At 39.8% G+C, this 27,075-nt stretch overlaps 1 protein-coding gene across 4 annotated transcripts; it reads right to left on the bottom strand.

The window, feature by feature from the left end:
* Nucleotides 1–1,035: 1,035 nt before the first annotated feature.
* On the bottom strand, nucleotides 1,036–26,376 carry psme4a (proteasome activator subunit 4a). 4 transcript variants are annotated; one of them, XM_053332800.1, is made up of 48 exons: nucleotides 25,929–26,376; nucleotides 24,616–24,756; nucleotides 24,264–24,380; nucleotides 23,101–23,154; nucleotides 21,524–21,568; nucleotides 19,572–19,721; nucleotides 18,347–18,410; nucleotides 18,179–18,253; nucleotides 17,621–17,743; nucleotides 17,437–17,529; nucleotides 16,269–16,534; nucleotides 15,917–16,103; nucleotides 15,734–15,823; nucleotides 15,572–15,636; nucleotides 15,168–15,318; nucleotides 14,977–15,075; nucleotides 14,805–14,874; nucleotides 14,626–14,693; nucleotides 14,289–14,504; nucleotides 13,063–13,220; nucleotides 12,883–12,978; nucleotides 12,513–12,568; nucleotides 12,351–12,407; nucleotides 12,184–12,239; nucleotides 11,766–11,864; nucleotides 11,551–11,613; nucleotides 11,376–11,471; nucleotides 11,037–11,168; nucleotides 10,700–10,909; nucleotides 9,822–9,958; nucleotides 9,515–9,568; nucleotides 9,308–9,437; nucleotides 9,127–9,208; nucleotides 8,873–9,026; nucleotides 8,640–8,709; nucleotides 8,394–8,519; nucleotides 8,144–8,296; nucleotides 7,789–7,893; nucleotides 7,592–7,683; nucleotides 7,373–7,504; nucleotides 7,077–7,285; nucleotides 6,872–6,957; nucleotides 6,620–6,748; nucleotides 5,884–6,039; nucleotides 3,020–3,182; nucleotides 2,783–2,916; nucleotides 2,499–2,639; nucleotides 1,036–2,247 (listed from the first exon to the last, which is right to left on the bottom strand). In XM_053332800.1, the coding sequence occupies exons 1-47, from the start codon at nucleotides 26,123–26,125 to the stop codon at nucleotides 2,505–2,507; spliced, it is 5,541 nt and encodes a 1,846-aa protein (XP_053188775.1). In that variant the 5' UTR covers nucleotides 26,126–26,376; the 3' UTR covers nucleotides 1,036–2,247; nucleotides 2,499–2,504. The 4 variants fall into 4 exon arrangements, with proteins under 4 accessions (XP_053188775.1, XP_053188774.1, XP_053188777.1 ...); XM_053332799.1 differs by having other exon boundaries at nucleotides 23,098–23,154; nucleotides 25,929–26,375; XM_053332802.1 differs by lacking the exon at nucleotides 23,101–23,154 and having other exon boundaries at nucleotides 25,929–26,375.
* Between the last annotated feature and the right edge of the window lie 699 nt (nucleotides 26,377–27,075).

Below are 27,075 nucleotides of genomic sequence, written 5' to 3'. Positions count from 1 at the left end.
AACGTAGATATAACGGAAATACAGAATACCTTCTTCGTTTTCTTGGCGATATATCCATTCTTGTACAGGATCGACGTCCACTGAACGTGCACTGAAAAATGAGTATGAAGTCACTGCCTACGTATACGGGCATGAGCATAACCACTGCATTCAAGTAGTCCATCAGTAAGAACTCATCTCACTCCTCCCTGCTTATAATAATATAAGAGAGTGGCAAACATCATGCTTTTATAGCCTTACTATACACAGTAACAAGATTTGAACGCACCCTTACCATATTGTGTAAAAGCGCTACCCCCCACCCCTCTTCCCTCCACATATTCCTTTAAATGTTAACTGTAATAGTAGGAAATAATGCGTAATATATTACATGTAAAGTTATGGGGTCCTAGAAAAACCTCACCTGTCAATATTTGGTGACTTCAAAGTTTTATTTTAAACACAGCCCTTACCACAAGAACATATTCAATTAAAAGTAGTTGGCACACTCATTTCTAGAACGACGAGTCGATGCTGTGCACGACAAACTCGCCAAATAAAAAACACATTTACAAATAATGTCAATAGCCTTTTTTTCCCCGCTTTGCACCGCCGTCCTTGGGAACAGCGGCTCAACGACGTGGTTGCTAGGATACACGTAGAGCGATGATTCTCCGTGAGTGCATTAATATTTAAAGCAGGGACAGTAATCATGTGCCACGGAGCGAAGGGCCAAAGGCTGCCAGGTTTGTGATATATGTGGTCTGACTTGGTAGTGCTAAAATAAATTATTTGTGGAGATAGAGATTTAAAAAAAGAAAACACATGGCATGGCAGTCACAATGCTTTGTGTAGTTTAGATAACACAAACATATTGGTCTCAGTGTTTTACGTAATATTTCACTTGGATATTTGACCTTCACTGTGCAAAATGATGTGCTTCCAGTACAAGAAAGCTATTTCTCTATTTCGTAAGAGATGCGTTCCTCTAATCTGAGTTTAACGCTCAGGTGCGATTTGACTTTTTTGTGGGAAAAAAACAGACACAAATTATTCAAAGCAGAGTTTATGTCTTAGCCATGAGTTTGTAAAACATCTTAAAACATCCCTCAAAAGTTCCTGATTTCAGAGTATGAAAGGATCATTTTTAAAATAAAAAATTTGAAGTTACTCAATTGTTTGCATGCAGTATTTTATGTATTCTAAGACAATACAGATCACGTTTTTTTAACAAACAATTTATTGTCATCCCATTCAATAAGCACACATACATCTAAAAAAAAAATCACTGCAGTTTTGGCACTACACTATACATAAGTGAGGTACTAAATGCTTCAATGTTTAGACTGATTTCAAGTCATCAAGGGAAACATATGCAAACCAAAATAATTTCAACCTCACTGGGTTTTAAGAAAAAGGTCAATAATACAGAGGAAAAGAGGGAAGAGGTCACATTTATGGACAGGCAGTTTGGTTACTGTCTTGCACTGAGACGCATGAAATCGAATTGTGCCCAGGTCCTCACACCAAACGCATCACACAGCACCGCAGCAGGGAGCGTGCCCTCTCACTTTCTCTGCCAGAGTGGATGAGAATAGGCTCTGCTGCTAAAAGCTCAGCCATCTACTAAATTTCAGAAAATCTACGAAAAATTAAAACATAGCACTTCAAAAAAGGTAAAATAAATAAATAAATATGTTTGTGCATATTTGCTATACCATGATATATGCATACATGATGTATATAATCATATATAGATCAAACAGTCACACAAACATTGTGTGTTGCAGGTTAAAGTCTAATCTAAAGAGACCATTGTTCAATAGTCAATTCTCTGTGGCTTGTAACGAACACTTCACTATTGGAAGATAGTAAAGAGTATGTCCTTCACTGGGACATCGTGTTGGCTCAGAGTTGATACTTGGGATATAATCCTGAGAAATGTGTGGGACACCAGCAGATGTCTTCAAGCATCCCATTAACACGCGCTCACACACAAAAACACTTGTGCACATGCACGCAAACAAACCAAAAAAGAAGAAAAGTCTGTACAGAAATGTTACAAACTGCAGGGCTTTCATCCCTGCTATGATTGATCCTTAAATATTAAGTATAGTAGAAATGTAAATGAGCTAAATACATAAATACACAACTTTTTAATCCTTCAGTGTGCCACAACTCAGTTCCTTTGTGTGCCACTCTTCTTCCAGGGTGACGCTGTGTGTTTCAGTCAAGAACTGGAGCCTCCTCCCCAATGCAGGCTGGTGTCTGTACAGTTTGGAGATGGCCCAAGAGGATTCAAGTGAGATACAAGACAAACACAAAGCTGTAAGTAAGTGGCTAAAAGAGTTCTCACTTATCCCTATAAAATATCCCTTAAAAAGCTTTATATGTCCCCTAAGACACAGATGTTATTCGTTAATGCATACTAATCCAGTTGGATGTCTTTTGGCTGTGCTTACGTGCTTATTCAGTTATATTTATGTCTCACAAACAGCATGAGTGTTAAAATGCTTTACCTGGTTTTAGGCATAGTAACAGGGGGAGACTAGCAGATCAGTCAGGACCAGCAGCTGGTCATCTGTGAACTGCTGCTTATGCTGCTGCCAGTTGTCATGGTGAGTCCGCCGGAAGTTAGACAACGTTTTCTTCACAGTCATCTGGAAGGCCACAAACACATATTCTGGTGATTTTTTCATTTATTAAATCAGTGAATGTTTGCTAGGCAACTTGAGGGAAAAAGTGAGGTTGTAAGGCATTACCACTGCAACGATATAAGACTACAGCAGATAATTACACATACCTCAATGGGTTGGGTGTCATTGAGGTGAGCACTCAGGTCCATCAGCAGCTGGGGCATCCAGGTGGGCACATCGTATGGGCTGGACAGAATACAAGCACTCAGCCCAAGAACACCAGCATGACGCCGTACCAGATCTATGAAAACACAACGGGAGGGATCAACTTAAAATCCGGTAACGGCATACAGGAGATATGAATGCATTTTTGCCAGAAGTTAAGTCTAGATATGATCCTTTACCAGCAGAAGGGATAGTGTCCACTATAGATCCGAGGTCCCTCTTCCTCTTCTTAGGCAAGCAAGTCTTGCACAGAGCCTCAAAATGTGCCTGCATGGGGGCATCCATGGACAGGAAATTGCACTGAAGGAAGCCACTGAGTGTGGTGGCAGCCATTTCTCTTACCTACAAAACAAGCGCAGAAGAGGTGAAGGGAAGTTAAGTGTAATGAATCAGTATATCACAATATTAATTACAACACAAATTATAATTGTCCAACTGATCACACAGATAAAATTTGCTGCCAGTAATTGACATAACATCCTTTGGGATTTTGTCTGCTAAATGGGTACTCGAGCAGTATTTTACATTTATAAAAAGTTCAAAATGTAGGATTAAATTTATTAACACACTACAAATAAGGGTTGAGGATGATTTATACTGAAGAGAGGCAGGTTGTTCAATGTCATCCAAAGAGGGTCAGACAGTAGGGAGGTAAGAGCAGGTTGGACTCTCCCTTTGTGTGAATCATTCCTCCACAGTTTTTGTTTTTTTACCTCTTCTCCTTTTATACCTATAATTGCAAATCAGGTGGCTCTTGATCAAAATAATAAACATGTATAAGTAGAACTAACGCCCTGCGTGCCTCTGCCAACTAGTCAAGTTGCAGTTTACATCCATGTCTGTCAAATCATCACAGTTTCAAGGTGGGCACCCGTGATTAGTGTCACCAATTCAGTATCCGACCAAATGTGAAAAATGGTCACTTCTGTTCCTGAGTTATGGTGTTGAATAACGGACAGAAAAGTGTGTTTGACCTCCAAAACAAAAAAGTGTTTTGTGAGGTCACAGTGACAGTGACCTTTGACCACCAAAATCTAACCAGTGTATGCCAGATGTAATGGAGTTCCCTCTAGCTTTTCCTGACATATCCAGCTACTGCTGTCACCGGCATGGAGACAAAACAATGCTGAGGTCTACTTCACAATTGAGGATTCCTCCTTGGCTCTATGAGGCTCTGAAAATGTGGAGCTCATGAGTACTGTATCATATCTAAATAAAATGACTATGTTAATGGTTGTTTTCTTTTGATTTACTATATTGTATTTGTATTTAAATTTAATAAAGTATTTAAAAGTCTTTTTCAAAACATATCTTAAATTCCTCATTGACAACCTATTGCTGAACTGCATAAGACATACCACAAACAATGTCACTAATAGGTTGTTTCACTGGTGTGTACACTGGCCAGCTGGATGGAAATAGCAGCCAGCTGGAGACTGGGGGTGGATGTGTGTGCAGGATGCTGCTCTAAAATGTGAGCTAAAATGGCCTTTTGCACATTTATTTAATGGCTCTGTTCTCAGTGAGAGAGGTTAACTTTTAAATGGGTATTAAGCAGATCTTTGAGCAGCATCACCCAGAGGAAAGGCTTCTTAGATTATATAAAACCACTGAGGCAAACAGATTACAGCTTGACTCTTAAGTACATTATTAAATTACTTATTTTTGGATTAAAAAAAACAAAAAACTAGCAGGTTTTCTGCTAAACAAGAAAAGTGTTTGTCCCCTTTTGCATGACACTGCCTGTGCTGTAATACAATAAAAGAAAGATGTCAGTGAACACAGTGAGAGAGATAAATGAGCTGCCCTCTATTGTTATACAACAACATTTGATTTTGATTAAGATCGCTACCCTTGCTTCCCTGGCAGGGCTGACTTGTGTGACTCTGTTTTATAGGGAAATAACCATAGAAATCCTCACGTCAAACTACTTACACAGTACTCAGGTAATATGTGGGCGGATATTGTAAGTATTGTAAATCTTCATCTGCATTCTAAAATCATCAATTAATGAATTCTTTTTGGCACAAATTTTGGACCCTAACCTAAGGGCAGTCCCTCAATGTCAATGTCATCTTTATTTATATAGCACATTTAAAAACAGCCAATGGCCTACCAAATGACTTTGCAGTAAAATAAGAAGAAACAATAAAACAAACAAACAATAAAAGCAATAAAAAACAAAATAATACAGAGAAATATAACAGAAGACCCAGTGGCTATACTCCGCCAAAGGCCAAAGTGAACAAGTGGGTTTTAAGCAGTGTTTTAAAAGAGGAGAGGCTATTTGCAGTCTGCACAGTAAAAGGTAATGCGTTCCACAGAGTGGGAGCCGCAACTGCAAAGATCTCCTCTAGTTTTTAAGAGGGATCGAGGAACGTCCAAGACCACCTGATTAGCTGACCTAAGGAGTCTGGAGGGCTGGTGCAGTTTAATAAGGTCAGACAGGTAAGGTCTTAAAGAGGATCACTGGATACTGTCTGACTGCACATGAAATATATCTTAGTTTAAGTCAATTATCTGTAAATGTGTAGTTTTTTAATAAAAAAGGTGCATCTGAATAAATGACAGGAAAGTGTCATATAGCGAGAATAGCGAGACCTTCGGAGGCGTTACACCAGGCTTAGGTTAGTTTAAGAGGCCAAACAAAAATGGCTACTTCCATCCATCCCCCACTTCTCCTTTGTCTCTACTCCATCCTGCTCCCTCTCATCCTCCTTCAATCTGAACGTTATCTCCATAGCAACAGATTACTGCAGCCTGTGGTTTCCACAGCAACAGCGAGAGGAACGGAGAGGAGGGGAGGGTGGGAGAGCCAGAGTGCTGAATCACTACAGTGAAGCCAAAAGACAGTGAGAGTGGCTGCTAGCATAAACAAGCATGTGTTGGCCAATGGCCTGCCAATTATTATATAATCAGACTGCCATATGTTTGTCCATCTCTGAACCATCTTCTAGTGACTTATGCCAAAATTATCTAGTTCAGATTTTGGCTTTACATTCTCAGTGATCACAAAGAGTTGTGAATGAATGCTTGTTTTTACCTCCAGCTGCTCATCCTCCAGCAGCTTTATCACCAGTGCCCGGACATCATTCACTGCTTTCTGGTCACTCATGAAGGTGAAGAGGTTGTAAAACACCATAATCTGGAGGTATGTCAGCACCGTGTAGCGAGCATGCCAGGAGCTGCTGCCGGCAATCTGCAACACACAACAAACCCATCCCACATCAATAACAGACATGGAGCATTTGTTTCACAAGAGGAACAGACCTTGGTGTTGAGTACACCATTTAAGGGTTTTTATAATGGACTTTCTGCTTTTGGGACATTCCACTAATTTTGGAAAATGTATACAATATCAAATAGCTGAATCAAAATTTGTGAAGTTGTCGATGTGCATGTGTCTCACCAATTTACAGCCTAAAGCTGCTCAGTTTCTAATTAATGATTCTCAACACTGCATATTATATTTGCTTTTTTCTTTTTGTTTTCACATTAGTTGTTCTAAAAATGATACCAGTTGCACACCACAAAGTGTACCCTAATCCCCAGGTAATCTTCCAGAATAATGCCACAGTTACCTTTTTCATTTATACTCCAGGGAACTGCACTCACTATGACACTATAATGACACAACATATTTTGTCACAGTAATATTAAGAAAGGGTAGTCAAGGGATGACTCAAAACTTGAATTCAGTTTGAACCTTTTATTCATTTATATGTTTTAAAATGTGAGGGTCAGTCATGTGTGATGCAGGTAAGAAGAGGATGACGCACCTTCTGCAGGGCACTGAGGACCATAGGGATCTGTTCTGAGTAGAGCAGCCCCTGAGACATCAGAGCCAGGCAGGTCTTTGCATCCCTCTTCAGTTCATCGTAACTGTCATCGTTCTCAACTGGGGCAATCTGGAATGGAGGACAGAGATAGGTTAACACTTAGGCATGGCTCATTTTAAGTAATTTTAAGTGTCGTGGTGGAGACGCTAGGGGGTCTGCGCTAAATTAATCTGACAAGGGACAATGTTTCACCTTGAACAGCAGGGGAAGTAACCGTAGCTGTTCTGGGACAGGAGTGGAGAAAGAGCGGCCAGCACTTGCAATCAGCCACTTCAGCACTGCACACATTTGAAGACAGGAATGTGTTTGTTAAAAGAGAGCTTTAATTATGCATTGTTAGACAAAAATAAACAGACAAGAGCCAGTGTTAGAAACAGGAAATGGAGTGCTAACCCACCTGTTTTGAGCAGTTTGATTGCTTGCGTTCTCTCATCCTGCTCTCCATCCTCATTCTCCTCAATCACGTGGTTCTGGATCTCCTCGTCACCCTCAGTTAGGGGCTTCAGTTGCAACAGAATTCGCTCTGTGAAGTCTGAGATGCGTGGGGAGGTGGTTCGCTGCGTGTATGGCAAGTTGACATCTATCATGAAGATGTAGGTGAGCACGCTGAAAGGACATGAAATTGGAGGATGTGGTGAGACAGAAAGAATACGGTTCTCAATGAGTCACAATAAAGTGTAAAGAGCAGCTCACCTGCCAATTCGCTCCCTAACATTCTTGTAGACCTGCGTGAGTTTGGGCTCCAGGTATTGCAACAACCTGTGGAGGAGCTCTGGCACACGCCACTCCTGCTGGGCTAGGCCTCCTTGCAGCACATAGAGACGACTGGAAAGAAAAAAACAGAGAAGCACAATCATCAGAGTTTGTTAGTTGCATCAAAATCTGTGCAAGGTGGCAAAGCTTCTTACTTACCAGGCATCGACAAAGGAGCCCCCCTCTCCGTTGACTGGAGACTCCATTAGCATCTCAAACAGCCAGTGAAGCTTGCGTGGGTCTCTGCTCTCCTGTAGAAGCCAGAAACAGATCCATGAGAACAAAAGGGTAACTTACAAAAGTTTTACAAATGGAAGGATAAAGACATAATGGATGGAAAGAAAATAAAGGCTTACACAGGCTGTGGCGATGCAGGTGCCCCAATCTGCATACGTTTCTACTGTAATGTTGGACAGGGCAGTGCGGAGCAGTGGGCACAACAGCTCCCAAAGGCTCTCCACCTGTTAATCAGCACAGAGAGAAATATTTTAGTACATGTATAACAAGTAACCAATTCAACTACAGTGAGTGGGAATTCACAGTGGACGTTGGGTCTAAGAGGGGCACTCAAAAATTAGGCGGTGCAAATGAAAGCACCTCCAGAAACTATGTAAATTGATGACGATTTCTGTAAAACTTAATTGCCCAGGAAATGATAAAAGAACGTGGAACATCTAGCCACCTTGCTACTTGAGAGTTTCAAATGTGTACCTTCGTGTAGCTCCAGTGCTTGCAGCCTCGGATAAGACCGGAGATTATCTCCGCAACGCACCGCTGCTTACTCTCATGGGACTCGGCCACCAGGCGCTCCATGTGTGGCTTCAGCAGAGGCAGAAAGACGTCACCGAAATTGCGGAACAATCCCTGAAACAGGAAAGAAACAATTTGCTCATTGCTTCATTATTTGCTCATTTTACTGTAGTTGTTTAACTAACATTTGAAAGCACTCTCTGAATCTCACCTTGAACAAACAGAACCTGCGAGGGCTAAACTTGTCCTTGCCCTTTCGGTCTTCAAGAGAGAGATACTCAATGAACTGATTGATGAAGACAGGGTCTGAGAAATGGTCATAAATGATCTGCTCCCGCTGTGAGGAAGGGTGTGAAAATAAAATGTAACATTACTTGATACGATTAGATGCTTTTAACAAATCAAACGTACATAAATAAATATTCCCTGGAGTGTGTGTTCGTTATTGTACACAAACCTCTGTCATTTCCTCTCTGGTCAGGTTCTGCTTGGGTTGCTCCTCCAGTGGAGCGTACATCATCAGTTTTCTAGAGAACAATAAGTAAGTGATGAATAAATAAAAAATATGGTGAAAGAGGAGAATGGGGAGGTACTATAGCTTAATATGTCAAGACAGTGAAAGTCAGCAATGGAATCACAATATGGAAAAATAGAAGAGAAAACAAAGTAATTATATTATAAAATATTAACCTTGGCCAAGAGTAGTATCCCCAGTGAGTCTTCTCCACAAACACACAGCTATCCCAATCCTGCTGCGTGCGTGGTAAGTTGCTGCTGTTATACTGGAGCCACTGGTTGTCTGGACGGTCGCCAGCTACAATAGCACTTAACTCCTTCACTCCACCTTTTTTGGATGCAAGACAACATTTTTGAAATTAGTTTTGAAAACTAAAATTAGAATAAATATGAGAGCACTACACAAATCAAAATTTAACGATGCTTACATAGCTCAGTGGGGCTGACTGGGACTTTTTTATGTGGTCTCTTGATTTGTTTCATGATTCCTGCCACAGCTGATATTGCCACCTAATGGAGAAAATAAGACATTTCAAATGCCATTTTTGTGAATCAAAGCACTACTACTTTCTGTCTCATCATAAATTGTGAAACACACGAGTGCCCCACCTTGCGGACATAGAGGGAGTCATGGTTGAGGCTTTCGACAAAGAACAAAACAGCCGGTGATGGAAGTTCGTGGTCATCTCTCAGCAGCAATGACAAGAAACCGATTGCAATCTGTTCGAACTTCCAAGGCCTGAAATGTTAAATAAAGTGGGTGTAAGAGATAGTAATCAATACATGTAACTGTGAGCAAATATTAAATCAACCTACATGTTCCTGTTGCTCAAGTAGTCCAGCAGATCACCAATGAGCTGCTTGTATTTCCTACAAAAAGAACAGAACACGATTAGTAGTTGCATCTGTTTCATAAGAAACCTCATCTTGCTCACATTAAGGTTGAATGCAGAGTAAACATCTCCATTAACAGATGGGTTGTGGGTCAATACTTTGGAAAACCTTTGACATGTATAGAGATATGTTTTTGTGTGTTTCATTCTGAGACCAGCAGTAATCAAGTGACTGTCAGTGGTGTTTAGTGCGCTGATGATGATCCTTTGTGTTGTTGGTGTGAACTTACTCTACAGAGTCAGAGTTCTTGAGAGTCTGCCTCTTTAGGCCCTCTGCTGCTTCCTCCTCTGAAGGAGGTGGGTCTTTTGGAAAGGGACTGCCAGTGACCATAAGTTGTTTAGCCACGTCACAGCACTCACCAGGGATCTACAGGGATGCAAAGATAGAAGTAGTGGCAGAATTGAATGAATTGTATTACATGTAGGATGGGCTGAAAGATGAAACAAGATTTATTCAGAAAGAGCATTTTGTTGTTAAAGCAGAGGGAGCAGGGAGAGTAATAGAATCCGCCCTTTTCCCCAGTATAAGAGTACATGAGTAAAAGGAAGTGTGTTAAATTAAAACTTTTACTACATCTATGATCAAGAGTCATTAAGATGATGATCAAGGAGTCATATTAAGAGCACTTATTTTCAAGTCTATGCATTACAATAATAATTGCTACATTCTGATTATTATATGGTGAAGCTGACCAAGCTAAACATGTTTCCAAACTATTCTATTCAAACGTTTATAAAACCACTTTGCCTGTATCAGAGCAACTTTGAGGGGTTTGTGTAAGCCAAGGTCTGTAAAAAATATTCCCAAATCAGCTCCCAAAAGAGCTTACAAAAGCAGAGAGAAAGACCCAGTGTTATTCTGATGATTAAGTAGCAATAATCAAGTAATTATTTCAGGAGGGATAAGTACATTAATTCAATTTTTAATGTTTACGAAGTTTAAGATATATATAATTTGGAAGTAACAAGTAACAGCAGAAATACTTATCTTTAATTTATACAAAGCTAACATCCAGTTTTGAAATATTTTGATTATTGCTCTTGAACTGTTACAGCTAGGCACAATGCCTTTGATTCTACGATCCATTTGTAGGGGTGTTATTCTTACAGAGAAGTCGATGCCGATGGTCTCATACTGGCGATGGATTTTGTCCGCAAGGTCATCGAAGAGTCGCACAATGGAGGGCTTCTCCAGGGACATGGCTGAACTGAGGCCAGAGCGCACAACAGCAGGCCATGTCAGAGCAATGCACTCCCAGTCGTGCAAATTGGCCAGGCACACTCCGCTGTGATTACCCAGAAGACAGTACAAGGCACCCTAAAGAAGCAAAGATAGCAAATGGGAAATTTATAAATTTAACTTCCTAAATATGACAACTTTATAACAAGTTTAGTTTGAGAGTTTCCATGGTGTAAAGCACAAATGTGTCAAAAAGGACTCATACTTTGAACTGCTGCTGTGTGACACTGCTGTTGTCTGGGTTAAGAAACTTCAGGACATGGGGAATCAGATCTCTGCAGCAGAAATTGTAGGTTCCCAGTGCAGTGAACAGCACATTTTGAGCTCTGCTGCGTACCTGAAAGTTAATGAAAAAGCCTCAGTTAAGGTATTATTGATTTCATGTGTGTTACAAGCTCAAGAAAAAAATGTTACTCCTACTGATTTTTGTATGTGTAATGGGTAATCTGTGATCATATAATAGAAAAAAGAAAGAAAAGTAAGTTGAATAACACACTGACAGTGCTTTGCTAACATGCAGGTGATGGATTGCTGTGAAACTCACTTGGCTGTAGGTGCTTGTGGAGAGCCGCAGCAGATCTCTCATCAGCTCCTGGTGGATGCTCCTGTACTGACACCCTTCCACTGTCAGCTTGCGGAGCTGATAAATAAAGTTTCAAAGTAAGAAATGGTACAATACAATGACAACTGCAAAATTAACTTCTCTGTTAACGCCTTACCTCGTGCTGGAGCATGACTCTGTCTATTAGCAGAGCTCTGATGTGCTGTTTTCTGCCATGAAGCTGTGAACACAATGACAAGGCATTATACACTTTGAAATGTTAGTCATTCAAAACACAAGACGTAACTTAAAGTGATGAGGGTGTGAAAGTGTTTTGAGGGAAGGTGCATTACTCTTATATTTTGAAGTACAATAAAACATCAGATTTCTCACCCTGTTTTCCATCGATTTCTTCACAAGGTTGAAGCTCTTCCAACGGGAGTCAAACTCATGTTTGTGAGAACCTTTGAAGTGCAACAGGTCGCTGATAATCTGAAAGATACCGCAGACAAAAATATTGATTAATGTTTAATGATAGGATCAATACAGCAGCTGTGTAGAGACTTGTTAAAGTTATTCAAGATGAAAATGTGAGTCAAATAAATTCTGTGCTCTACTGTAGCTTTTCAAAAGAAATCATGCAAGTGTATGTTTTGTTTAAAGAGTTTGCAATTCAGTGGTATAAAGTAGTTCTGCAGACATGACATAAAGTAGTGGAGCTCTAAATCCTGATACTGGTATATTGATCAACAAGAACAAACTAGCGTTAAGACTTACAAGTATACAGTCTGTTATGTTACTATTTACCTACCTTGATGATGGAAAAAAGAGATTTGGTGTCGTCCTCAGAGTGCTCCAGAATGTAATCTAAAAAGAAAAAAAGAGGTATAATTAACACAGTTGGCTTGTTAACTAAGCTGAATGTGACCAGAAATTGGCTGTAGAATAAAGAGAGATGTTAACTGAGTGAACACTTACGCAGCAGCTGTCTCATCACACTACAGATAGCATCTCTGTAGTTCTCTCTGGACTCATCTGCAGATGAAAAGAGTAGAGAAGATTATACTCCAACAAAGCCAACAACACTGTGAGCAAAACTTTCACCATCCAACGGGTCTTAAACTGAAGTGATGTATGTACCATAGGTCATTCCTGTGTAGAGGGTGGTCTCATCAAGATTCACCATACTCTGAACCCTGTTAAAAAAGCAGGTTCAAAGTCAACATTCATTACTTAGAATTGGAAATAGAGTGTGTAAACTTGACACTTGATGATGAAATGAAATAAAAATGCTCCTCAAATCACCTGTCCTGTACTAAATACCTCAATGAGTATTTTATAATACTAAATATTATAAAAGAGTATTATAATTCAGTACTGAATAGGCTCTCCTCCAATGAAACTCCAACCATTTTCCTAAAAGGGGCTGACTATTATTTGTTAATCAATCGTGTCCTTTTCTGGTTTTCATGTTCAGGAAAGAGATAAGAATGTAAATACAACTACTCACAGATTAGGGATGGGCTCTCCTTTCAGTGGAGGCATCAGAGCTCCAGCTCCTAGGAGGCAGTGCTGGATGATGGTCAGGCTCTGCAGGACATCATCTCTGAAAAACACAAAACCAACATATATGAAATGAAAAAAAATATGAAAATGCATTACAGAGACAAACTGAATTCTTCTTCCTTACCTATTCATGTCCTGTTCTCCCTGAGCAAATCTCTGAAGGCGCTGAAGTTCAGGCTGGAGAATCAGGTCCAGTAAATAAAAAGCAAAGGAGGTCTCTTCCACGCTAGGAACGTGCCACCGGATATCCAAGTTCCAGAGGTCCCCAGGCCGACCCCAGTCCTGCATGGAACAACATCAAGCACAACATATTAAACATATTGTACATTAGTTTATTAAAAATGCCTGAGAGTCAAGCAGAATTTGCACCAACTGATAAAACCGAACCAATTTGTTTTTTAAGGGCACAGCTTGTATATTCACTATCAATGTGTAAACAGGGAAAATAGATATGGAATTTGAGATTTCATATCACATCTGACAATGAAACTAATCTAAACAAAGATGAGAATCTTAGTTACCACAGCTTGCAAATTTGAGAGCCAGCGCATGTTTCCTCCTTCATCATAGAGGAGACATTACAGATATTCCCAGCACTTGGAGGGGTGGACATACTACGAGTGTCTGAACTATTAACAATGTTTTGTTTATTTAATTATTAGTTCTTACATGGCTGAACATGTCATGCAACTGCATTAAAAGGGAAATCAACATATGATTTGAATATTTGTTAATTTCTGTAATATTATTATTATTATTCTTGTTTTGTTACTTTCTGGTCATGTTTCCTCACTTTATAACCCTTGCATGAAAGGATTAAAAAAAATAATAATAATAATAATAAAGTAAGGTCTTGTACCTCAGTGTTATTGTTAAAAAATCTTTTTTAAAAAGAAATCAATATATCAATAGATGGATTTAATTAAAGATTATTCAAGCTGTAACACATTAATCCAGGTATGCACTACTCCTGGCAACAGTGATAACAGCAAGGAAGTCATTTCAGATCCCCTGCCAGGTAATCTACTATACATTGCATGGACTAAGGAAGAGACTTAAAGGGATCAAAGTACAGACTGCCTTTACTGAAAAACTATCTAAAGAGAGGATCAGACAAGTAATCAAAGCAGGTCACACGAAATGAAACAGAAGGTTGCCTGAATTATCAGGTTGAAGGACAAATGTCTGTTTTTGCAAGTCTATGTCTCTAAAACACTGTTTCTCACTGAGTTGTAATCTTAAAGGGGAAACTTTGTGAGTGCATATGCACCTGAGAGAAAGTGCTTAATGAGTGGGAGAAATTTGATTATTAATTTGTTGTTGAGATTTTAATTCAATCAGTATTTTTACCTTAATGGGTATGTAGTCACTGGTCTGATGGTGGAAGCCTCCTGGCACACTGCAGTACTCTGTGGGGTAGATGAGGACCGAGGATCGAAGCATGTGGTGCAGCAGGTTGCAAGCTAGAGTGTAGCCCTGTTTCGACTTGAGGCGAAGTGTCAACTGCAAAATCTGAACCAGGTCAGAGCGATAGCGCAGGATCTTGTCACCGTCCACTCGGGTCACCTGTGGCACATATGGCAAGAAGAAAGAAATATGATGATATGTGGAATTATAAATTAGGAGCTGTCTGTATATATGGGAGGTTGGGGGGTGACGTCAGTTAATCATAAGTGTGCCAAGTCACCTCAGATAGTAGCTGGAGATTCCACATCAACTCCTTGTCAAGCTCCTCCTCATTCAACACTTCCTCATCTGTTTTTAAAAAAAAAGAATTTGGTCAGGCAAGTGAAGAGAAAAAAAGAATCCATGGATTTGAAAACCACAGCTTATAGAAACTATTATTCCTGTTTGCTGGGTACTTACTGACAGCAATTTGATTTATTTGATTGCAACAGTGTGGCAAAAACAGCTTGAGTGACTCTTCAGGGTGACACTGAAAATAGAAGCACAGTAGGGATAAGGATAGTAAAAAGTAAGCTTCAAGATGTTAATACTTTGGACCTACATTGACGGTTTACGGGTGCACAAGACTCACCTTGGAAGCAGCTCTGCACATGTCAGCCACCATTCTCCCCGCTACACGTGTCTCAAAGATGTTTGTGGTTGCAAAGTTGAACACCTTTTCCAAAGCCACCTGTTTAACCAATGTAACAAATGTGTCCATATATTCACTTGAAATAATGGGAATTGTGGAATGAGAGAAGTGTAAAAAGACTGAGTGTTGACCTTGAAGATGTCCAACGAGCACTGTGTGAGGATGGTGCTGAAGGTGGAAGACAGGCCGAGCTCTACCAGACTCTCCAGATGAGTCATTTTCTCCGTTTCGGTTTCTTCACGAGTTTGTTCCAGAGTGCTGCTGTCTATCAGGGCAAAGCATCTGTGGACAAGTGTTTGGATTTCTTGAGTAACAAGTTAAATAGATGAGTGTTGCTGCATTTAAGTATTCATTAACGAGACGACAAAATATTGAGGTTGTTTTTCATGTTTACTCACAGTGACTGATGCCAAATACATAAAAATAATAGTATGTGAACATAGAGCTTCGATATAAACCTGGATGATGTTGAATATAATACAAAGCTTGATTTAGCCATTACTGACATGTTATTTATCAAAACTCTTCCACATACCTGTCCATGAACTGAAGCACAAAGTCTTCAAACTCGGCTGAAGCTGAGCACATCTCTCTCTCAACCTAAAAATTTGTACAAAACAAATATGAAGTTGCTATCCCACGAGCATCATTTAGCACCTTGTGAAAAATAAGATGGAAAAAAAGTACAGTGATTCACCTCAGTCAAGTCAGTTTTTTCATGAAGGGCAGGCGAACAGTCCACCAAAGGCACAAGAGTCACAAATGTAGCAATAAACTGGAATGTGATCTGTGGGGAGAGGAGTAATAAATTATATTAGGTGTTAAAGACGTTTAACAACAACAACAACAAAAGCACCAAAAATGCTGTGGAAGTGCCCACCATGCACTTGCTGAAGTCATTCGGATCGACGCCTGGCAGGGCCCTCATGAGCAGGGGAAGCATGTGAGTGGGGCCCTCGGGAAAGCGCTGCCCACCTGACACTAGGCTCCGAGCCACACCAATCATGCAGCTCAGAGTGGCTGTCAGCTGGTGGGGCTCTGTGAGAGTCTCCAGAGCAGGGTATGTTCTATGGTTTAAACAGAAAACAATTAGTCCTTTGTTTATTTCAAAGTGTGGCCTTGTCTCTTATCTAAGATGGAAAACTAGCAACAGTGTGCCAGATTCTTAAGAAGCAGAAGTTGGGTCAAAGAAAAATCCATCATTGAAATTCTCTAGTTTAGTGCAAACTTACTTCTCAAGAACAGGGGGAATGACCAATTCGGGCCTCATTAGAGCTAGGTTTTGCAGGGCCTGAGCAGCATCAAGACTACCAGTTTTGCTGAACATTGCCAGCAGAACCGGCTGCATCATGCTCTCTACAAAGTCTGTGATATCATCCTCTGTGAGCTTGTGACTGTCTGGTATTGGTGTTAGCCATGTGGGCTTTCTGTAGCGCTCTCGGTGCAGCCGCCGAACCACGCTGGCCGGGAGACGTTGGAGCAGCTTCATGAGTTTCATCTGGACATGAGAACAGAGAGACAGAAAAAGACAGCTACATGACAAAGGGGTGACGCACAAGTGGACAGTGTGCCTCCATGTAGTCAGGACAGATGGAGGGTGTAGAGGCTGATTTTTGGAGCATCTGGAGACACGGAGAACAGACGTACAAACACAGACCAATACATTGTGAACACAGCCTTGTTTTGTATGTAGGAGCAAATCATGGGATCAAAATATCAGCCGGGTGTCATCAGTGGATGCAGACTCGTTTGGTTACACACGAACATGAAATTCATTATTTCCACTTTCCTGTTCCAGTTACCCATGATGATGTATCATGACATGACTGCAGCACTATTTTTACACTCACTAATGCAAAACATTGTTTATAGGTAATAAAAACTACAGCTAAGTGGATGAACATCTCACGTGGGTCTCCAAGCAACAGCCTAAAATACACACAAACTCATCCCCTTGCCAAAAATAAAGGTTTGTGCATGAGGACACATCACCGCCTGTGGCCCTTCAAATCTAGTAGAGGGGGTTCCTCAAAACAGAAAGGCATGTGGGCCTGCTCCCAGTGACCTTTAATAGCATTGCAGGCATCTCACTCAAATGTCCCCTCGTTATTTCTGACCTAGACACTAATGTAAACCAAGGCAACCGAGAGGATTCAGGAAGCTTCCTAGAAAAATGATGACGAATGACGCGTCTCTTGACACTGTTGCTGCCGTGAACTGTGTTAACACGATGCTGGAATTAAAGTTGGAACAAGCTGGACGAGTGATGTGTTCCCACTGGAACAGTTTAAACAGCATGACTCATGTTTTCTGTATATTTTCGATGTTTATGATTATTCTCTTTTCACACTAATCACACCCTCAGTGTGGCATATATTTAACTGTTAAAAAGTGACTCACCAGCCAGCGACCATGGTTGGATGGGTGGAAGAATGATGTAATACTGTTGAAAAGACCACTGAGCTGTGCTTGAGCTTGCTTGCTGGGTCCTCCCTGAAATTGAAAGAGCAAAAGTCACTAAGACAACATTTTCTGCACTGAATGTAATTTTAATCATTGTTATTATTATGAATGATGAACTAACCAGAAGTGATGAGACCCAAAGCACCACATGGCTGATGTCATAGGCATTGGTGACATATCGTGGTACCATCATCGGACTGGTCCCCACCGGGAGGTTTAAACTTCTCAAAATTCTTGTGAAAATCTGAAATGTGAAGAAAAAGAAAAAAAAAAATTACAGCCTAATATTATTTATCTGATAACATGCTTTGATGTGGAGTTATTTGTTCATATAATGGCCACATGACCTTTAATTGGGTTTAACAGGTGAGAACAGTATGTTTATGTTTATCTGTAATATGTGGTGTTGTCACAAGGCATGGATCAAAACAGGCACTCAACTGAAACACAAACACGATGCATTGCAGTTCTTATCTGTGACTGAGAGCAAGATCAACAAGGAAACTTGATAGTTTGTTTCTCTGACAAACACCATGTCCATGAAATACACACCATGCGCCAAAATCTCAAAAGGTCAGGCCACACATGAAAGCATGTGCAACAAACTTCAAAACAAACAAGTACAAACTTGTGTAATGGGTGCTGGAAAGAGGTCATTCAGAAAAAGAGGGCAACAAACCTTCGGTATATGAGGGTCCCAGTCAATGTAGCCGATGTTGTCATTGGCCAAGCGAGCGAAGAGGTTGACCAGGTGCTTAAAAGATGTAGGACAGTGTGTTACACAAGGAACATGGACATATTGCTCTGTTAACTGTATACTCTCTTTTTAACTAATTCATCTACTCACCACTTCCCAGCTTGGAAGATTCTGCACAGATACCCACAAGTTGATCAATTCATCGAACCACAACCTGTCAGACAACCATATGGTTACATGAGGAAAAGACAACACTGCTAAGTTCATATGACATTTAACAGTAAAGCATTACAGGAAATGTCATGAAATGAAAGTAGGTTTGGGGGTAGGGAAAGATTGGGATAGGCAGGCATAAAAGGGAACCTTTTCCATCTCCGAAGTTGTAGGGATTCAAGACACAGATTAAAAAAGGGTCAAAAACAATGCGGCAAAGGCCAACATATCTGGACTTCCCACTGTGTGAAATGATAATACATATCGAGTGATGATAGAAAAACATCAGTTGTTATTAATATTATTATCATTACTATTAATATTGTTATTATCATTATGTTCAACCTTCATTTCGTTGTGTTGCAAATCAATCTCTTCACACAAATACATTTGATCATTTGGAGTCTGTCTGTCTTTTGTGCAGATTACATTAATAAATGATTATTCTACTTATTTATGTGCACTCTTTTCATTTCAGCTCAGAGGCTCTAGCGCATTTTGCTGTAATTTATGGTCCCGCTACTCTTTCCTCTGCTCTCTGTGTTTAACTGTGGGAGGGGCTGAGCCCTCCATGTGTGTTTTGCACACACATTGCAGAGGAGGAGAAACAGTGAACCAGGTTAAGCACTCAAGTTGGCAACAAGTACTCTTGTTATGTTACTCTAGGTGCAATAAAATCGTTGCAAGTAAAAAGCCAAGAAGAGTAATTTAATCTGTGCAAAAGATGAATGGGAGGGGGAGCAGAAACTATTCACTGAATTTACAGAAAATGTGCCGTATTGTGATATCAGTACTGGGATGTGAAATAAATGATATTGGTATATGGGATTTTGGTCAGTACTGTCATCTTTATTCAGGATTAATCTTAAACGTATTTCTGAAATGTTGCACAGAGTCGCTGTGAATAGATGCATCTGATTAGCTATCTACAACATTGTTCAGACATTAAGTAGGCAGTGACATTTAAGGGATGCTCCGACATTATCAAAGGGTCTTATGTTTGCCAAGAAATCACCCCACAGATCTTTACAGCACTGTGTAATGGTTTGAGAACAGAAAACCAGACGATGTGGTAAAAAAAAAGAGGAGGAAAATACTGAGAATCAGCAACAACAATCAATCATGGGAATGTGTACTAATTTCACTGGTTACAGTATCTTACTTGAAACCCTTGTGGTGCAGCTCTGGGGGTAGAGTCGTGGGTAGAAACAGTTCAAAGTAGCTGATTGCTCTTTGCATGGTGACATCAAAAGGACAGAACAGCGGCCTCCACTCATCCAACATCTCCTCAGTAGCAGACTCTGAAAAATATCTGTATGAGCAGAAGGAATCACAATTAGCTTGTCTTTTTGTTGTTAAAAAAAAAGGTGGTGAGACAAACGTTATTAATAACATTCACCAGCTTATGAATGGGTATATATGGACACTTGAAGCATCTCAACCAGCAGAGCAGCTTAGAGAGCACTACAAAGATGGACAAGCCTCTTAAGTCTCTTACAGTTCACATCCTCACACTACGTGGGACCATCAGATGCTGGAAACTGACATCAAGACTTCCCTGTCAGTCTCTGAAGAGAAAACCCCCAAGATATACATGTTATAAATATAACTATCTATATATTCCCAGCAATGACATATAATTGCAAATCATCAAATACTCATTTTTGGGTCCATCTGTATTTGTGTTTGTATTAAGTTCATATTACAGACTGGAGAGTGATAAACACGTGAACCAGCAGATACTCTAACTTCAATGTTAGAGAGTAAATCTTGTGGTTCCACTGGGCTCATAGTCCAACAGGAGGATTTTCATGGGTCATTACGTGCTTGTATAAACCCAGCAGGTTATTTTAGGTCACCTAGCCTCCTGGGGGATACTACAGCCAGCGGAGGCCTTCAAAAAACTGTGGCTTCAAACCGAGGTTACTTCATCTGGCATCCTGCTGATCCATAGTGTCTCAAGCTGACCACAAATCACTCTCCTTTCTCACAGTAGGAGGAAACTCTCACACAAGACAGAATTAGACGAGATAATAGGATTATCTACGTAAGTTCAAACTGACTGCGTGTGTACAACTAAAGTTAACACATTCAGGGACCAGCTGGTGACAGCTTTGGGGAAGTTGAAGGAAAACACGTTTCATCTTGACCCACAACAGCAACTGCAGTATCCACAACATTCAGATGGAGGGAGCTCACATTTTAAAAAGATGGGACCCTCACTAGAAAACCAAACCACAGTAACTATAATTTTGTTCATGGATGAAACTTTATCTCATCATAAGTTGTTGTATTTGAGCCAATTTCAGGACAATCTGTACAAAAGAATTAACTGGGAACTCTTACTTACTTCATCTATGTATTATCAGCTAACCTGATTGTAGTGTGTAGTAATAGTTATCAATGTGATAGCGCTGAACAGCTAACAGCATCCTGTTTATTTCAGACGTTACAGGAAGCAGATACAACCACAATCAGGTGTTATATTGCCCACTGTGTAACAAAGTCATAATATATAACTTCAGCTTGTTATCTATACAGCATACCTTGCACCAATTATAAAGTTTATCAACCTAGATTTGATTGATGTCATTTATTTCTATTAAGATAAGAACTTGATTATACTCTATAAGAGGGCATATCTAACTCTAAAAATAAGTTTACATATATTTTACAATTAAAATAGGTTAAACCTCACAAAACAATACTTGAGGTTTGTGTGATTTTTTCTTAATTACTCATTTACTTCAACTTTTCAAATATACAATAAATCAATTTAATAAAGATCTCAGGAAGAAGACACTAAGACTGTAGTTATGGCACTTAGCCCTTACACCATCTACATATTTGTTTAAGGTAATTCAAAGGCAGAGCGTAGTATTTGCATTATTGAGGTCATAGGTCAAATACCTGGTCATGGGTTACAGCCATGAAAATGACTTAAAGAGTACAAATTTAATAAGCACATTAACACTCTTCTACATTTGACACATTTTGGCTGAACAGTCATAAAAAATGTGGAAGACATTATTCTCAGTTTCATTATTCGCACATTTACAGTGGATTGCCTTTGTAGGGCACACAGACAGATCAATCATGTTAAGGTGTACTTACGGTCTGCAGCTTTTCACAAGTGTTTTCAACACATTTTCCACAGAGCTGGAAAAAAAGAAAAGGGGAAAAAATGTCACAAATGTATCCGAACAGGCGCTGAAACGCTAATGTTAGAGTAAACAAGTAAACAATCTTCACACAAATGCAATTTGAATTTGACTGCATGCACACAGAAATTTCTTTACACACCTGGCTGGTGTACAGTGAAATAGATAACTTTAAGGGCCAGTGAAAAGGAACGAGATTTTAATAAAATGGCATCAACAGACTACAATCACTACATTGAAAACAGTCATTTATGTCAAAAGTGGCTAACCTTCCTGGATGACCTATATGTGTTCCCTATAAATAAAATAAATAAACAGTTCCCTTCCTGTTTATTCAGAGCATGTCAGCTTAAATTCCATCACTGCTGTAACAGTTTATTAGAGGTGGTTTTGTATTTATAACTATTAATAAAACATCTTTCACCTTACAAGCTCCTGACATGACTATCTTCACATATAGACTGCAATCTCAGGGCTCCGGTCACATAAGTGTTAAAAGCTGTGGACCAATATAACCATGGCTTTTGAGCTCCCCACCCACAATCCCACCTCTGCTCACATGCAAGCTCAAGCCATGCCTTGTTGGAAAAGCCCTGCCAATCCCACTCAGCTACCAGTTACCTATGTATACACCTTTCAAGTCTGTTTATAGCTGCCTTACTACACATTTAATGCTCTGAGTTATGAGCCACACTCTGCAAGCCAAACTGCAGCTACAGTATCTGAATGCACGGGTACTTCGCAATGTTGAACATTGTAAGGCCACAACACACAGGCCACAGACCGGGATCAAACTCATGCACTGCAAATCAAACAACAACCAGTCAAACAGAGTGTACCATTACAAAGTGCTCGGACACTTAGGGAAGGGGAACCCCCCACACTAACTATGACCTTTGTGTCTGAGTTGGAGTGAACCCTCACGTTCTCCCCAACACATTCTAGGAGGGGACGAAACGTGACAGGAGCATCAGCTCCACCATGACTTGTGAAAATATTGTGCATAAGTGTTGGAGTGACTAACTTTAACGCAAGCTAACTAGGAATTTTAAAAAACTTAAAAAACTCTAAACTTGGGCCAGAATACAGAGAACTGTTAAGAAGTTGATCATGTAAACACTAATGCTGTAAGCTCCTTTAGTAATACACAATACATTATAATAAGTCTGTATTAGTTCCTATTATAGTCATCATCATTTTGTTACTATATTGCTGCCACAGAATCCGCACGGCAGATTAGAAGAGATCCCAGTAAAAATATGTCTACTATCACTCTGTCATAGGATGATAGGGATAGGAGGAGAGTAAAAAATCTGTTAGCTGCAGTGCGACAGTCTCCAATATGAGTGAAATGTTAACATTGATAAAGCCTTCATTTATCTTCTGTCACAAGCTGCATACAGGGTGTCCAGCTCTTCTTTTCACATGCAATGTATATATTTTTTTTTAAAAACAACAAAATAAAACAAGTGAGTGCCTCAAAGGATGAATTCAAAGTAAAAACACAAAGAGAAGTATTGTCCTTACCACCTCTGAACCAATTTTAGCATTATGTGTTTAGAGGATGAACGAGGCCGTGGAGAACTGAATGTGAAAGGAGACAAAGGCATAAAAATCACATTCAGCACACGACAAAGTGCCACTCACTCAAAAATATTTACATACTATGCATCACTTTATACAATTTATTATGTAATCAGAGAATCATGTTTTGTGTGCATCTGTGTCGTTTTTGACAGAGGTGAGCTGGCAATCAGCCAAAGCAGCTTGATTTCATTGGCTGTATCGCAAAAGAGATGTGCTATCAAGGCGATTATGTGATTAACATACAATGTTCCCATAGCACCATAAAAGAGCACCTCGCACTGCTTGCTGTAAGAACTTCATAGAGTGTAGCGTAGAGCAGACAGACAAAGCTGCACAGGTTGTAATGAACATGGTTTGTTGTAAAAAGGAATGTGGCTTCAGGAATTTTCCACTTGTCCTCCAGCTAGTCCAAATATGAGTAAAGTAAGTACACGATTTTTTCAAGTTATAGAAACTAAAACCTTGTAATCTAAGCGGACCTGTGAAACTACTTTCATTGATATATAAAAGTAAAGATATCTACAATGTCTAAAATATTCTGTTTCAATAAAAGATCACTTGCTAACAATTTCAGTAACACTGGTTTCACTGGTTGCAAATCACCAAACTGACAAAGAGAAGAGAACAATGTCTAACCTTGTATGTACCATTGATTAAGCTTTTATAATATAACAGCAGGTTTCAATGACAGGCTACACGTCATTAGTTGTGAACTACACATTCGAAAAGTTGCAAATTAATGCGATTTTGTGAGCTAATCTAAAAGGCAATCAGGACAAAAAGGAAATGTCAGCAAGGTTTCGGACATTGTAAGACAAACAAGGCCCTTGTTTATGCTCAATGGAAAGATTAAAAATGTGTTTATCCTGCTATAACAATCAGTTCCCAGTGATTTCGGTTGTAATCATATCAACATAAGTTCTGTCTTCCATGTGGGAAAGTACAAAACATGCCATAATATTGTGTTTTCTACTGCATCTTTCTGCACTTTGTTTTACCATCATCAACATATAAGAAATGAAAAGAAAGTCAAAAGGAAATAGAAATAAGTAGTGCATTTTTTCAGTAACTGCAATATTAAAAGCGACAGTAAAAAAGAGGCGTACTTGGGAAACCAGTTAAGGCCCAGATGTTCTGTCTTGGAGAAAAGAATCCTGTCATGCAGCTCATACAGTGGTCTCCACGGCAACTCTAGGTCCTCCCGTGACAGTAGTTCCCTTTTCCTTTTAGATGAAACAAGACACAAAGAAAGGCAAGAATAAGCACACAGATCCTAACACATCATTGGTCTTAACCTATGAAAAATATGACATAATACGGCACAACATGTGGCTCAACAGTAAGGCATAATATATTATCAATGTTCACTTTGCATCAGATCTTTAACCATCTATCTTAACTAATGCACTTGACATGTGTACACATCTGTTGTGTAAGACAAATGGGGCCCATTCTTACTTGAGGAGGTTGATAAGAAGCCGAGCGAGGCCCTGCATCATGCTGATCTCCAGTTTAGGGATCGTCACTAGCTCATAGAGCAGCTTGATGAACAGGACATGGTCTTCTTTGCTGAACTTCCGTCCATACAAGCGCATGTACCTATAAGAGAGGAAGAGATTTAGGAATAATTGCTCCAATTTTAACATCCATATTAAGTGGTCAGAGCCCCTGTGAGCAGCATGAACAACACATGTTCTCTCATGCATAAATAGGAACATTACAACCAGTTCAGACATCCAAACTTTGAAAGAGTCAGGACACAGTTGAGTATGTGTGGGACCTTTGAAATTGACAGTTATAAAATGTTTGTGTCACTGTTAATAGGCCGAAATACCAATGAACAGAATCTGGGTCAACCCTACAGTAAACTTTCCATCTCTGAGCCGGCAGTGAGTCATTCTTCAACAGAGCAATGTATGAGCATGGGGACTGAAACAGATTAAACAGCCCAGCAACCAAGTGCAACAACATGAAACAGCACTCCAAGTAATCCACTGTTATACTGACAATACTGGTGCTGATGCAGTGTGGCTCCTTACTAAATAGATGTAAAATAAATGCACAAGTGGGCAAAATACGAAGCTGTGACAGAAACTAGATGGGAGTTTAAAGGATTACCTTTAAAAAGGATTCCCTTTTAGTGAGGGCGGTAAACTCTATCATAACATTTAGATTTCGTATTTAATGTTTACTATATTCTCTACTTTCAAAACAAAATATCAAAAGACAAAAAAGCAATAATGACAATGACCTACAGGATGCAAAATTTTGTCCCACCAGTCAAATGACTAGTGATTATTCAAATTTTACCAGCCACTCAATAGATTACCATTGTTTTCTGGTGAGAGAAGCAAATCTATCAGGCACTTGCATATTTTAACAGCATTTGGCTGTCGGCTGGTGCTAATTTTGTGCCCTGGCTCCTGTGCTGTCCTGCCTGGGCCAGACTGTTTATTTGGCACTCTGATCACCACCGGTCCTAATCACATACACTGGGCAGCTTGCAGCTTTCTAGGTAACAATCTAACTTAACACTTAATAACCCCCTAAAACCATGTCGGATTATAAAGCAATGCTAGAGAGTGTATGAGCCAGCCATCAACAACAATTGTTATTGTAACTTTATTTACTTTAACAGTATATCAGCCAAACACAACGTGTACACAGACTTAACATTTACATTTAAGGCGGTGTTGTTAGGCAACTGCGCTATGAAATGAGCAACTGCTCCTGTAACAGAGGATAGCTAAGATCATTGGTATGGTACTTACGTAGAAAGTTTCCTCGTCCAAAACAGCACACCGGGCCATATCTCTCTGAGCTGGACAGCTCGGCCCAGGTTTCCTTTGATTTTACCCAGAATATCATTGGATTCTTCATCTAGCCTGTCAGCGTACGGCAGAAGTTTGTTGTATACGATGTCTTTTTGAGGAACAAATCCCAATGTGTCAGACTGTGCCTTTTTCATATTACAGACACCAAGCTGGCTAGCTTTCACTACGCTAGCAAACTTTTCTCTGTTTTATGCTTCGTCCTTTATGCTATATCAGGCTAATATAACGGGTAGCAATTTCCCGGCTAGCTAAAGTCTCCGGTTTATTACCGTGGCCCACACAGCGACTCAAGTTATGAGATTCACAAGTTGACGACACGCTAGCTAGCCATTTAGCTCAAGTTAAGTTAGCTTCATTTACCGGCAAATGTTAACATCGTCGATATCATATTTTAAAACTATTAAGGCTAAATGTGAATTTGTCCGTAGCGCGCGCGTTAGTACTCGAGTATCTCTCTTTCGGTTGATGTAATCCCAAAAACATCTGACAACTGGCTAATGGTCTAGCTAAAGTTAGCTCCCTACTACAAAAGCACAGTCATATCCCAAGGACTGTCAACGTCGACTGATTCATCCAACTACGGCAAAGCAGACAGCAGACTACACCCACCTACCAGCGACACAACACAGATGTCATATCCGCTAGCTGGTGTAACAACTACACTTCCCAGCGGCCCCCTCTTCATTCATTTCTTTTTATAAAATGCTTATCCTTAGCCACTCAAGCGGGATGACTTGAAATCCACTTAGACCGTGTGTCCTCTTATGACTTTTCTACTGCTATAATTTGCTTTCCGTAAGACCAGAATAACCACCCTAAAAGTAAACAAAAACTATAGACTGTATAAAAGAAAAACAAAACAAAACAACTTTTACCGCGCTTATTCTCAAACAGGGACACCCACGCAATGAAGTCAATAAATGACTATTGCAGGAAATAATTATTTGTTAATACATACTTACATAAAACAACAATTAATTAATGTCAAATTATTTTCAGGTATACTACTAACTCAGTTCAACTGTGCAATATGTGTATTTTTCAATATCAAACTCAGGTATATTATCACTCAACACCGATATTA

Source organism: Scomber japonicus, chromosome 14 (assembly GCF_027409825.1).
Source record: "Scomber japonicus isolate fScoJap1 chromosome 14, fScoJap1.pri, whole genome shotgun sequence".
NCBI lineage: Eukaryota > Metazoa > Chordata > Actinopteri > Scombriformes > Scombridae > Scomber > Scomber japonicus.
Note: the sequence above shows the minus strand (reverse complement) of the source record. Positions and strands in the feature narration are given on the sequence as shown.